At 44.9% G+C, this 13,151-nt stretch overlaps 1 protein-coding gene across 1 annotated transcript; it reads right to left on the bottom strand.

Annotated features, from left to right (window-relative positions):
• Positions 1–1,640: 1,640 nt before the first annotated feature.
• On the bottom strand, positions 1,641–9,823 carry LOC139351735 (alpha-tectorin-like). Its single transcript, XM_070993739.1, has 17 exons — positions 9,775–9,823; positions 9,339–9,427; positions 8,900–9,106; positions 8,784–8,789; positions 7,975–8,071; positions 7,693–7,825; positions 6,035–6,275; positions 5,655–5,811; positions 5,387–5,477; positions 5,002–5,064; positions 4,552–4,754; positions 4,111–4,242; positions 3,517–3,704; positions 3,089–3,240; positions 2,774–3,010; positions 2,479–2,635; positions 1,641–1,733 (listed from the first exon to the last, which is right to left on the bottom strand). Exons 1-17 carry the CDS (start codon positions 9,821–9,823, stop codon positions 1,641–1,643), a joined length of 2,295 nt encoding a protein of 764 aa, XP_070849840.1.
• Positions 9,824–13,151: the final 3,328 nt, after the last annotated feature.

Genomic DNA, 13,151 nt, shown 5'->3' with positions numbered 1-13,151 from the left:
TATTAAAAAGTTCAGATTTAGTTGTAGTTGGTGTCCTGAGTCGCAGCTTGAATTAGAAAACCTGTGAATGTCTTTGAGAACGACAGCAGGATCCAGTCTTGTGTTGACATTGTTGGTACAGTGAGGCTACACAGATCAGTTCTGACTGACCTGGAATCTGTAAATCATCAGTGTGTCGATGCTGCGTTTGCACTGAATTCACTGTTTTCCTCAGAGATCACTTCTAAAGCTTGTTGTGGCAAAGCTTCTCTTTCAGCCATGGATCAACGTGAGCTGATGTGATGAACTGATATCATGTTACAGGCACAAGCTGACAGAAACTGCTGTCTCCAGAAAAGCATGAAAAGGTAAATATGATTAGGATTTATTAGGATTGTAAACTTATACTGTGCTGTCCACGTGGCTGCCTCTTTTCTAACAAGTGTCTTCAAGAGAACTGCTCCAAAACTCTCCTTTTATTCCTCTCACACACTCGAATATGCAGACAACACTTAATCATTAAGAATCATTGGTAGTTCTGAAGAACATCTGATTATTGTTATTGATAGAAGTGTTGATTTACTATAAAATGAATAACGTGATGATACATATGTTGTTGATCCCAAACTTCCCTACACACACTTTCCTTCACCATATAGTTTGTGATTATGTTTGTATAGAGTTTCATGTTCCAGTAGATAAAAAGATGCTGTGTCTACAGTGTGTAAAGCAGTGAGGAAGACACAGCGACACATTCTGCTCAGAGACGCTCCATCAAAGATTAGCTCAGGTTTGTTATGGAGAAATGAGTCACGCTAACATGCTCTGCTCTGATGGAAGATTGACTTTTAAAGGATCCAATCAGCAGTGTCTCCTCATCAGTGTGAGCTAGCATGGCTTCACAGCAGCGACAAGTGAGCTAATCCTTTCACACAATCAGGCTCTGCATTAGGACCAAGTAACGTTCAGGAATCATGATGAAGGTCGACAGCCTGTCAGTCAGTCCGAGTCACCGTGGAGACAACCTGAGAAGACAACCGGACCAAACTGTGAGTGAAGTCTTTTCTGCAAACCTGCATCCTGACTGAAACAACAGGTGTGACTCTTCAACTCTCTTCATTCTGTTGTTTGTGATGAGTCTGAAAGCTGAGCAGGAAAACCTCCCTGTCCTCCCTGTCACACTCACTTTTTACCGTCAACATCAGGTCATCAAACATCACTCGTGTCATGGTTCTTCCTTCCTCTTCCATTCAGTCATGAGCTCCAGTAATCCCATGTCTCCCACACTAACAGGCAGAATGCTGAGGTATAACCACCAGTCTGATGTGTGTAAAAGTGTTTGTGGTTGTTCTGTAGCAGGCTGGGATTGATTTCAGGGAATGAAGCTAAACACAGTTTCATTTCAGCCAAGTGCACTGACGACCTATACGGGCTTTGGCACTGAAGTACTGGCACAGCACTCTGGCTGCAGATTATTCATCATGTGTGTCCTGCTACCTTCAGGTGGCTGCAGGGTTTCATCAACTGATGGAGAAACTTCTGACACACTTTCACAGCCTGAAGCAGCTGTCCTCAACAGACACTGAAAGACTCACTCATGCATTCATAGATCAGTGCATATTGCTCTGATGTCAGCAGTCAGCAGCAGAGTCGTGTCTTACCTAATTAGTCCAGGCCATGGTGATGAAGGCTGGGGCTTCATCTTCATATTGCAGCGTGGCAGATCTGCGTCTCCGTGAAGCTCCGCCACAGTCCTGGAAGTTCAAGACAGACAGAGAGATGAAGTCCAGACTTTGGAAGATCAACACTGATCCATTCATGGTCGAGCGATGCTGCTGAGAGCAAACATCTCACCTTTTGTGTCCTTCAGTTTGAACATCTACATGTTTAACACTGGAACAATGAGCAGAAAGTACTCCTCTGTCAAGCCTTCACGTTTCTTATTTTAATGGGAGAAAGTATTTAGAAATGTAAGTCTGAATACACACAGTGACTGACAGACACTCTGATTGGCTGATGGCAGCTGTGATTTCTGGAGAACAACTGAAGAAAAGCCATCAACTGTTTCTGGATGATCCAGATTTGGCTACGGCAGCAGAGAGTGTTTGAGAGTGAGGGCGTTCATGTGAAGCAGGTCAGGACGAGAAGAGTGAACAAAGCAACAGGAAGCAGACGGTCTCTGGTGGAGGTGATGGAAGCTCAGCAGCAGTCTGACACATCTGTAAACTGCTCCTCTAACTGCTTTTAATCAAGATTGTTTGGGGCATTTTATGCATTTATTCTGAAGAGGAAAATATACAGGTGACAGGAAACGGGGAACCAGAGAAGGGCAGTGACGTGGAATGAACGTCCTGAGCTGGAATCGACCCGGGGACGCTGCCATCACAGATTGCGGTACGTGTGTTAACCAGCAGGCCGGCAGACACCCTGTTCTAACTGTTGTCCAGAGAGGAGCAGCTGGTTTCATCAGTGTGTGTGTGGTGTGTTTGGGAGGCGTACCGGGGTGCAGGTCTGGTTCAGGGTGGCGCACAGGTGGAGTTTGCAGTGCAGGTCGACGTCACCAGAGCTCCTAGTGAACTGGAACATGTTGAAGGAGAAGAAGTCGGACGTTCCCTCTCCGTTTCTCTCCACATCCACCGTCTGGTCGTTGGCACAGCTGCTCACAAACAGTTAAACATTCATCACATCAGAGCACACTTTGTCTTCAGGAGTCAAAAACACACTTATTAACGAGTCCCTGCTTCTGATTCATTGGAACAGCAGCGAGCAGCGACCACCTCTGTGTTCATCTCACCCATCTTTGATCAGGTTGTATCTCAGACTCCCAGCCTGGTTGGTTACCCAGCAGGAGTCCGTCACCACGGCGACCAGACCGTCATCCAGCCCATCAGTCTCCAGCACCACCCAGATCTTCTGGTTCAGCTGGACTTCAGTGTTGGAGTCCACAGCTTCTGTATGTCTGGCGTCGGTGTAGGCTTTCATGGTCAGAGTGTAATTCCAAGTTCCAGATGTGAACTGCTGGATCACAGGGCTGCAGAGAACAAACACACTTCAGCTGTCTTATACTCACAAACCTCTTCACAACACAGAGATAACAGCCTCCACTCACCTGTCTTTGATTCTGAAGGTCATATTCTTGACGTCTGGCTGAGTGTAGAAGCAGGAGAAGTCGATGTCGACTCGGTCCTGGCGAGTGATGTTGTCAGAGGAGCTGTTCAGGGCTGTGATGGTGTTCATGTAGATCAGCAGGCTGTTGTTGGACTGCAGGGTGATGGAGATTCAGACGTTGTTACGGCACAAGTTCCTCACAAATTCATCACAACTCTTTACATTCAGCCTTAAAATGTGACATTTGTGAGGTGTTGACTGGCTAGAATAAGCTTCATAGATGACCATCATCACTAGAAACCAAGGAGGTCAGAGCTGAAGCCCAACCCACAGAAAGATCCCAAACTAGAGGAGAGCAGGAGAAGCTCAGCAGAGTGCTGGAAGACATTTGGCTGCTGGTTGAGAGTAAAGACGTGATGGAGAACCCACCGTGACCTCCGTCCCACAGGGGTCGCTGCTGTTGAAGCTGAAGGTCACCATGTGGTCCTCCTCATCCATCTGACCTGTGCAGTTCTGGTCATTGAGGTGTAAGGTTGTGTAGTCGATGCCTTTCTCCTCCAGGAGACACCCGACCAGAGTAAGTGAAGCTGAGTTCTCCTCGCAGACCGTCGGGTCACCTGAACGTCCAGCAGGACAGACGAGGGAGACGAATACAAGACCATGTCAGAGAGGACAGACCGGACAGACACTTCCACCATGAGGGACAAAAACAAGTCAAAGCATTCAATCCTGCTTTGGTGACCTTTGTCTGTTCTTTCATTCAGAAGCAAACTACCAGTTTTTGTGGTTTGATACCATCAGAGTGAAAAAGACACGAGGGTGAAAGAAGAGCTGAGTTAATGAAGTCTCATCTGTGCTCCTGATAACAAACATTCAGTCAAAGTGAGTGCTGAAGGTCAGTTATCATCAGCTCCACAACAGCTCAGCTGTGTGAAACAAGTGTCCCTGTGAGAAAACCCTCCATCCTCTGAGGATCAGGACTCTGCACGAGTCAGTCATGTTGTCGTGTCGCAGCTGTCGTACCCAAAGTGTCATTGGATTTGTACGGGAAGGCAAAAATGGCCCGACAGAAGCAGCCGACTTCACCACCGATGGTCTCTGCACAGAACTCATGATCACTGCAGATCCTTCCCTGACAGAGAGGCTGAGGGGGGGCTGAAAGACAGACAGAGAGGGACACATGTAAAGAATAACATTGACAAAAAACAGTGTTGTCATAACTCTGCAAAAAAAAAAAAAAAGACTGTTTTCTTTCAAGAATATTGTGGAGTTCACTTGGTTTGCCGTCGATCTCCAGCATTGTTCCATAGAAAAAATCACTGTGAAGTTTAACTCAAAAAAGTCAGACAAAACATTTTTTCTTCTATTTAAATGTAAATTCAGACAGAATTCAATCATATTTAACTGTTAATGTTCATGTTTTTGCTGCATTGATGAACTGATCTGAAGCGAGAGAAGTCTTACAGCAGCCGGCCATTGACCTCCAGCTGTCCACTGTGTCGTTGATGCGCAGGCTGCAGTCTCTGGCGTAGGCATCCAGGAACTGACAGTCGAGACCGTCCACAGCAGGGTATTTGCACAAAGTGTCCATGCAGGCGTCTATGTAGGGGGCTGGATCGATGTGGTTGTGACAGGTGGTGAAGGACGTGTCATTCAGGAGATTACAGCTGTTCCACAGATGTGAAGAGACAGAAAGAGAGATGAAGGATGACGTCCAATCAGTGCTGTGTTACCTTTTGTAACTGGGAATAAACCTAAACATGGAACAGCTGCTGAAGCTTCATGTCACGCAGATTTCTCTTCACACAAAATTTGATCAATTCTGTTCCCCAAATGACATTAAACATGTGATGTAACATGACATTTAGCACACACATGAAACTATAACACAGAGAGTTTGTTTCATCTGCTTACTGTTCAGTCATCTCGGCGCAGTTGATCAAACTGTCAGCAGTGTCATTGTACAGCACCTCACAGCTAGGGGGCGACACACAACACAAAGTCAGGACTGATACTTCCTCTCACTGTTCAGATACACACAAACACACTTTCTGAGTGTTACAGACACACATGAGCTTTGTGTCTTTGCTTCAGTCCACAAGTCAAAGGAACCTTCATCTTTTTCAAGATGTGTCCAAATAATTTAAAATTCAAGTTGTGGAAATGGTCATTGTTGTGAGATCAACAGAATCGAGCAAAACATAAAAACTGACATTCCAGACAAGTGAAGGAGTGTTAGGGGACTGAATTTCAAAAACAAAGTACAACGTCCACTGAAACACTGTGATCAACGTCTTACTCGAGGGTACTGTTGTCAGGAATCCTCTGATCACTCACAGACGTGGAGTTGGCACACAAACCATCAACTTGTGGAACTTGTCCACTAGGTCCTGGACAAGTGAAAGACAGAATATGGGTCCGATCAGCATCAACGTTCAAACTGGATGAACATGGCAACTCACCAAAATACAGCTTAGTTCACATTCCTCATGCCCCAAACGAGTGCTGGGCACCACAGTTGGCCGTTGTATCCCGTGTGGTGAGTGCTCGGATTTTAGTTTCTGTACCTTGAAGGAAGATCTGTGCGGTGTTGCCATCAAAGAAGACAGAAACAGTGTTGTTGTCGATTGTCCACACAGCAGTGACTCCAGTTTGGTCCTCAGAGACCTCCACACTGTTTGACAGCACAGTCGAGCCGTTGATGGTCTGCGTTGTGTTTCCCAGCTGCATCACAGCAGAGAGACAAAGTGGAGGAAACACAGGTTCAATCATCACAAACACACACAAACAGACTGTTTTCACTGCAGCAACCACCGAGTTCACCAGCATTAAAATAACTGCTTCTCATGTCACCAAGAAGAAAGATGAGAGCTGACACAGCAGAGGATGAGACGAGGATTTGGGATCAAAGTCCACACTGACATGACGGTGGCTGTAGGTAGCTTACCTTAACTATCCCCCCTTGTTCCAGGTGAACATCATCGTTTCCGTCCAGTTGCAGTGTCACACTGTCCAAAAAGCTCACATCTCTACGACGGCGTTCCTGGAAATACCCCACCACAGTGAGGCCAGAGACTGTCGAACCCGACAGCAGAGTGTATGCACACCGATCCTGGACATAGTTAAGATGACCGTAAAAGTCGATGACAGCGGGGCCGCTCACAGTGCAGATGGGGTCAAAAAAGCAGCTGATGGAGGCACAGAAGGACAGAAACAACAAACACCATCAGCAGGAGCTGCTGCCGAGGGCCACGACCACCAGGGGGCCCTCAAACAAACAAACTGCAGGAGTGAAGTCTTCATGTGTTCATGTTCATGTCATAATTGAGACATTTATCTACGTAATATTTGATTGTAATGTTTTCACAAGCCTGGCTCACATGTCAGCCAACAGCAGTGACTTGAAGGACTCCATGGACCAGTATTCCAGGGACATGTCTTCCTGTTGTGATGGAACTGTCTCCAGTATCACACTGCACTACCTTTTGATTTCAGTATCAACATCACAATTAATGAAAACTGTGCTGTATTCAAACCTCAAAGCCCTGATGCAGATAAAGTGCCAGCTGCTTTCAGACTGGCTGGGGGTCAGGCAGCGTTTTGCCGTGGCCTCGGTATAGTCTGCCTTTAGTGGCAAGGTGCAGTGATGAAGGAGTTTTGCACTGCAGCCTCACAGTGGAGGATAACTGCACCGACCCACACTGTTGTAGTTCTGCTTGGTAGCAGCACTGAATTGGGCCAGCTTGCCAACTGCTTATTGTAGCTGCTGTTAGCTACTTAGCTCAGTTAGCCGTGCAACTAATGGTCTGGACTGGGAGCTTGGAGCACCAGGAAAGTGTTGATGTTGTTTCAACTGCTGGCACAGCAGCTGTAGACCGCCGGGTAACGAATGTTTGTTAACCTGGCATGTGAGGACCCAGCAGGGAATGCTGGTGGGGAGTGATGCTGGGATGGGCACCAGAACTGGACCCAGGCGAGGAAGCAGCAGACCAAGGCTCAAGAGCACTCAGTGAACACGGCCAGACCAGGACCAAACACAGCCTCCGAGACTGATAGAGACCAGTTTGATGATCGTGAAAACTGTACTGAGGTGATTTATAGTGACTCCCAATCGGACTCTAAGACTTTAGGATGAAGACAAAGTGGGTTCAAGCAGTGAACACATGAAGTGGCAGAGGAGCGAAAGGGAGGTCAGCCATCAGTCAGCAACCACCTCCAGAGGCCTGAGCTTTACTATCAGACTAATTCCTCTTGAGGCACAAAGTGGTCTTATGAGATGGGATGGACCCAGGCTAGATGGTTAGCATACTTCAGTAGATATCTCTGAAACACAATACATAGATGTTTCTGCTCTTGCTTTTCTCTCACAGATTTCAGCCTCATTGTTTCTCTTTGCTCCTATCAGAGCTGCATTTGAGCTGAATTGAGTTACTGCTGATGAAAACCCAACATTTCCTTCTGCTGCTGCTTCACATTAAAAGCTTCCTGCTGTCAAGTCTGAACAGACAGCGTAAGGCCCTGAATGAATAATGTTTTAAAAAAGTCCTCATCAAGTTCTTGTATCATCACAGCTCTTTCTTGTAAACATGAAGCACACATAATTACCTGTTGTTGCCAAGACAACGTTCCAGGGAGCCACATTCATCTTTCTGCTGGATGGTTGCGTATTCATCACAGATTTCAGAGGAGCAGGTGTCTGGATCAGAACTGACCTCCTCATCATAGAAATACAGAACACCTGCAAAGTGAAGAATCAGGTTAAAATGTCATCGTTCACTTTTCAGTTTACAGACTGTCAGCAAAAACAAAAGACAGCAACATATTAATAGAAGAGTTTAGTTTTTAAGGGAGTCATAATAGATTTATGGATCCAGTGGATTTCCCAACCTGACTGTCTGCATGCGCTGATGTCTTCATAGGTAGGACTCGTGCTATTCAAACTCGTTGTCTCGACTGAGCTACCATTGACCTTGAAGTCAAAGTCCTAGATGGCAACAAACAAACCAATGTTACGATCACAGAGCAGAGATGATGAATTCATACATGATGCAAACAGACTGAACAATGACACTGTCTTGTCCACTTGTCAAACTAAACATGACGAGTTGTCTTATCTTTGTTCAACTGCAGAGTCAAAAGTAACTGAGCAGATTTCTTCAAGTGTTTTTGCCTCCATGTTTGTCTTCATGTGAATAACTGACAGTAGAAATGAGATGGGGTTGATCTGCAACAAAGGTCCTGGTCTGGACTCAGACTGGGGAAGCTGCGTTCACATGGCTGCATGGACGCTGTGTAGAGTTTGGATGTGATTATAGCATGTTGAAATGATTCTGGTATCAGACATTGTTGAGGAGAAATCAAACAGCTCTGATGAAAACTGGTGCAGTCTGTGTGTTTCCTTCAGTCCTTTCATGTCTGTGTCACTGGGTCACTTTGGGAGGGTGAGGGCTGATGGGGAAGCAGTGTGCATTGGTTTCTCCAAGTGTCTTTCTTCATACCACCACTAGGAGTCACCAGAGTCACAAATGTTCAAATCCTACACACACACACACACACACACACACACACACACACACACACACACACACACACACACACACACACACACAGATGGATATAATACTCACATATGGACCAGCACTTGCAGATGTTATCAACTTCACAGCTGTTTGGCTGCCAAAGCTACTTATTCTCACAAAAGTCTGGAAAGAGTCAACAGAAGAGTTTCTGTCACTGTTACGAAATTTCCTGCAAGAGGTTTTCGAGACGGTCTTGACAATTTGTTTCAGTTTGAGTCAAGACACTGAACAACACTCACAGGAGATGAAATTATAGATCCACTCAACTCCACAGTGCAATCTAGCGTGGTGCTAATAGTTGCCAAATTCTGATGGTGTTCTGTTTCATTCTCAGTCACGTCGGCCACAGAAAAACTGTTACCAGAGAATGCAGGTCCGACAATACAATCCAGTTCATTGCTGTCGAAACAGGCTGTGACCGACACACTCGTGGCAGTGACCTGTTGAAATCAGAGAGACACAACAAGTGAATCAACAAAATACCTTTTCTCCAAAGAGCCAACGTAACTTTGACTCAGAGAGTTGTGGAGGTTTCAGTCAGAGCTCTCACTCTGCTTCAGGATGCTCCATCAGTTCATGTTCAGACATTCAGTGTCACTGCACTGGACTTTAATGAGACACTAGATGGAACAAAGAGACATATTCTCCAGCATCAGGCTCCATCCTACTTACATACAATGATGTGTACTGCACCCCATAATATGTGATGGGACAATGGCTGATGTTGACTGTTGCAGAACCAGTATTTTGCTGCTCAGCACCTGAAGACGATGGAGACACATGAGAGGTCAGAACTGTCTGTGAGCTGGTTGGACAGCAGAGAAGGATTCAAATGTCGACTTCATGTAGGAATAAAACAGCTTTTGTTTGTTTATCAGTCAATCAAAACTCTTCTTATCTCCTCATCAGTTCCCGCTTCTTCTTAGAAACAAAGATGTCAGCAACATTTCTGCACATCTGGCAGATGATCAGCTCTTACAGTTACTGACGGACTTAAAGTCATTCTGCTCTTCGTTCTCAGATCGTTTGCTCTTCTTTCATGTTGCTTCTACTGAACTCCCTCAACTCGTCTTGTGGGTGGAGTTTCAACACGAGTGCGTGTGCTTACCAGGCAGCAGCCCAATGAAAGCAGACAGGAAGAGCAGGAGGCGGAGCATGATGGAGGAGGCCAATCAGCTGGCAGAGAGCTGGAAGACACACAGATGGACATCTTGAACAGGATTCATGCTGTACAAATGTGGATTTCCATGACACTTCCATGACTTCTCCAGGTTTTTCCCTGACCGGACAAACCCTGTCTGTCTGTGATTGGTCTAAATGCTGCAGTATTCAGTCGCTGTGAAAGACATTATTTTGAACGGCTGCTCAGCTTTTGCAGCAGAACAATGACATCACATCTGATCTCATCCTCGAGGCTGCAACAAACAATTTTTTCATCATCAATTAATCTGCAAATTGTGTTCTCAATGAATTGTTTGGTTTCTAAAATGTTAGAAAAGTGTGAAAAGCTTTGAGCAGGTTCCCACAGTTCAACAATAGAGAAGACGAGACAGACGAGGAGTGTGCAGGTTGTCTCACCCTCTGGAGGTTTGATGGTGGATGAGGAAGATGAAGGTCTCTGATGATTCTGATTCGTCTCTCTGTGGAAGATGCTGCTCTCTCCCTTGCTCCCTCTCTTTTTATGTGCATGCTCACAGGTGTTCACACCCAGGAGGGCAGAGCAGGTGTGGAGGGGGTGGAGTGACACCTGTGCTGATCCGTCCTCGAACTCGTCGACTGCACCTTTTCACACAGCCCAATAGGAAGCGCGAAAAGACAAAAGACAGTGAAGAAGATGAAGACAGATGGAGGGAAATCTCAATGTAGTCATGGACTTTGTACAAAGTGTTACCGAAATATGAATTAGTAATTGTCAGATAATGACAGTCAGATTCTTACCACCTCAACAACGCACTGCACTTATCTAAGACAGATAGCTCATGAAGAATGAACACAATGTTCCTGGCTGAAGGTGTGGTTCTGCATTGAGGACTACAGGTATGAAAAAAACAACTTGTTAATTACAGTACATACCAACATCACAGCAGATGTCATCTCAAAATACATTGATAGGTTGTGTAATCAGAGCTGAGATGAGTCTTTTCGTGCAGGGGGGGCCCTACTGACCTATGAACTAATCAATAAAAATGGAGGGGGTCAAAAAGCTTTACTGATTGGCTAATTGTGACACTGGAGAAGCAGTGAGTGGAAGTATTTTGGGTTCTACCCCGTAGACTGAAAAATGACCAACAAAGACCGACTGTTTGTGACTTTGTAAAAATCAGCTGCCTTACTCTTCAACCACAACACGTCTGATGACTCAGCTGCTGTGTTGTGTTTTTGGTACTCAGGCCTTCACAGCATCCGAGTGGTGTGTTCTGGACCAGCTTGGCTCTGCCACCCATTCCTTTGCAATTAAAAACCTGAAATCTCATACCTGTCTGTGGGTGTGTCTGCACTTGGGTTCACCAGTCACCTCCTTAACAACTAATAATAGTTTTCAACCACCTTCAGCATTCACATCAGGCAGCTTGTGTAAAATATGGAGTGCAACATTAAAGGTACTATGTGTAATTTTATTATTAATGTTGTTGTTAATGACATTCAGCATCCTCATGCTTGGCTCTGTCGGCATAGTCGGGCGTCATGGGCATCAGTCAGAACAGTACATGATACGAGTTTTTCTTCATCATTTTGAGACAAGATGTACCTGATTTTTACAATATGAGCTGTAAAAGGCAGTCCTTGAAATTGATTTTACCTTGGAGCTAAAGGACATATCCTGATCAAAGATAAAAGAGAAGATAATTCCTTACAGTGGTGCCAGAGGCCAGTGCATTGCCATCGATAGTTGCTATATCCATTAGATGATGTGTTTCTAAGGTGTTTAGGGTCAAGTACTATTACTTCAGTTTTGTCCGTCTTTAGTAACAAAAAGTTGGAGGTCATCCAGGTCTTGTTTTCTACACAGTTGGTGTGTAATGACATTGACCTTCATCATTTGAGTATCTGTCTGTCTCAAAGCAGAATTATCAGTGCATTGTCAGGAATTCTCAGAGCTGATTGTGTTTGGTTTCACCAGATACGACAGATTAAACCTGAATGAAGACCTGAACATTGATATCTACAAAAAGAATGACTCCAAAGCTGTGGAGCTTGGGAATTTACTGGACAGCTTGAAACTTACACAACGTGTGAATGAAGCCACTCATCAGCATCAACATCCTGGACTTGGTAATAACAAGAGGGTTAAACATTGACAGTGTTTGAGTGTTAGAACGACCTTTTTCTGACCATCGCTGTTGGTTTTCTGATAGCAACGTAATCTTAAGAAAGACTGAAAGGGATGTTTTGGTTCAAGGCAGATTCCTCCATGACTCGGCTGAAGAATAGTTATGCTAAGCTATGACTGCTCTTTTAAGGACGCGGATGAACATTTCAACAGTAAGGGTTAAAAAGAGGTCCACTGACAGGACGTCCCCATGGTCAAACAAAGACAGTGTTAATGAGGGGAAGAATGTATAAGCTGGTTTAAATCCTACTTGTCAGATCGCTCTCAGTTTGTACACGTTAATGACGACTCTTCTGTGCTCACTAAAGTCAGCTCTGGAGTTCCGCAGGGTTCTGTGCTTGGACCAATTCTATTCACCTTATATATGCTTCCTTTAGGTAAGATTATCAGGAAGCACTCAATAAATTTTCATTGCTATGCAGATGATACCCAGCTATATTTATCAATGAAGCCAGAAGAAAGCAGTCAGTTAACTAGACTACAAGCATGTCTTCATGACATAAAGACCTGGATGACCTGCAATTTTCTGATGCTAAACTCGGACAAAACTGAAGTTATAGTAGTAGGCCCTAAACATCTTAGAAGGTCACTTTCTGATGACATAGCAGCTATGGATGGCATTGCACTGGCCTCCAGCACCACTGTAAAGAATCTGGGAGTCATCTTTGACCAAGACATGTCCTTTCACTCCCATGTAAAACAAATTTCAAGGACTGCCTTTTTTCACCTACGTAATATCGCAATAATCAGGCATATTTTGTCTCAAAATGATGCAGAAAAACTAGTCCATGCATTCGTAACTTCCAGGCTGGATTATTGCAATTCTTTACTATCAGGCTGCCCAAATTCGTTGCTGAATATTCTCCAGTTGCTCCAGAACGCTGCAGCACGTGTTCTGACAAAAACCAGGAAGCGAGATCATATTTCTCCAATACTCTCCACTTTGCACTGGCTCCCTGTAAAGTTTAGAATAGAGTTTAAAGTTCTCCTCCTTACTTACAAAGCCATAAATGGCCGGGCAACTTCTTATCTTAAAGAGCTCATAGTACTTATGGTTCCTAAAGTCTCCAAAAGCAGAACAGGAGTCAGAGCATTTAGCTATCAAGCTCCTCTCCTGTGGAACCATCTTCCAGTCTTTGTCCGGGAGGCAGACA

The sequence above is a fragment of the Chaetodon trifascialis genome, chromosome 23 (assembly GCF_039877785.1).
Source record: "Chaetodon trifascialis isolate fChaTrf1 chromosome 23, fChaTrf1.hap1, whole genome shotgun sequence".
NCBI lineage: Eukaryota > Metazoa > Chordata > Actinopteri > Chaetodontiformes > Chaetodontidae > Chaetodon > Chaetodon trifascialis.
This window is presented reverse-complemented; position numbering and strand designations above follow the sequence as displayed.

Excerpts from the sequence above, each read along its gene's own strand:
- LOC139351735 (XM_070993739.1), bottom strand. The coding sequence starts at position 9,823 with ATGCTCCGCCTCCTGCTCTTCCTGTCTGCTTTCATTGGGCTGCTGCCT. Across the intron at positions 2,636-2,773 it reads TACAACCTGATCAAAGATGG|CTGTGCCAACGACCAGACGG; the intron begins GTGAGATGAACA and ends GTTTGTGAGCAG. Across the intron at positions 1,734-2,478 it reads TGAACCAGACCTGCACCCCG|GACTGTGGCGGAGCTTCACG; the intron begins GTACGCCTCCCA and ends TTGAACTTCCAG.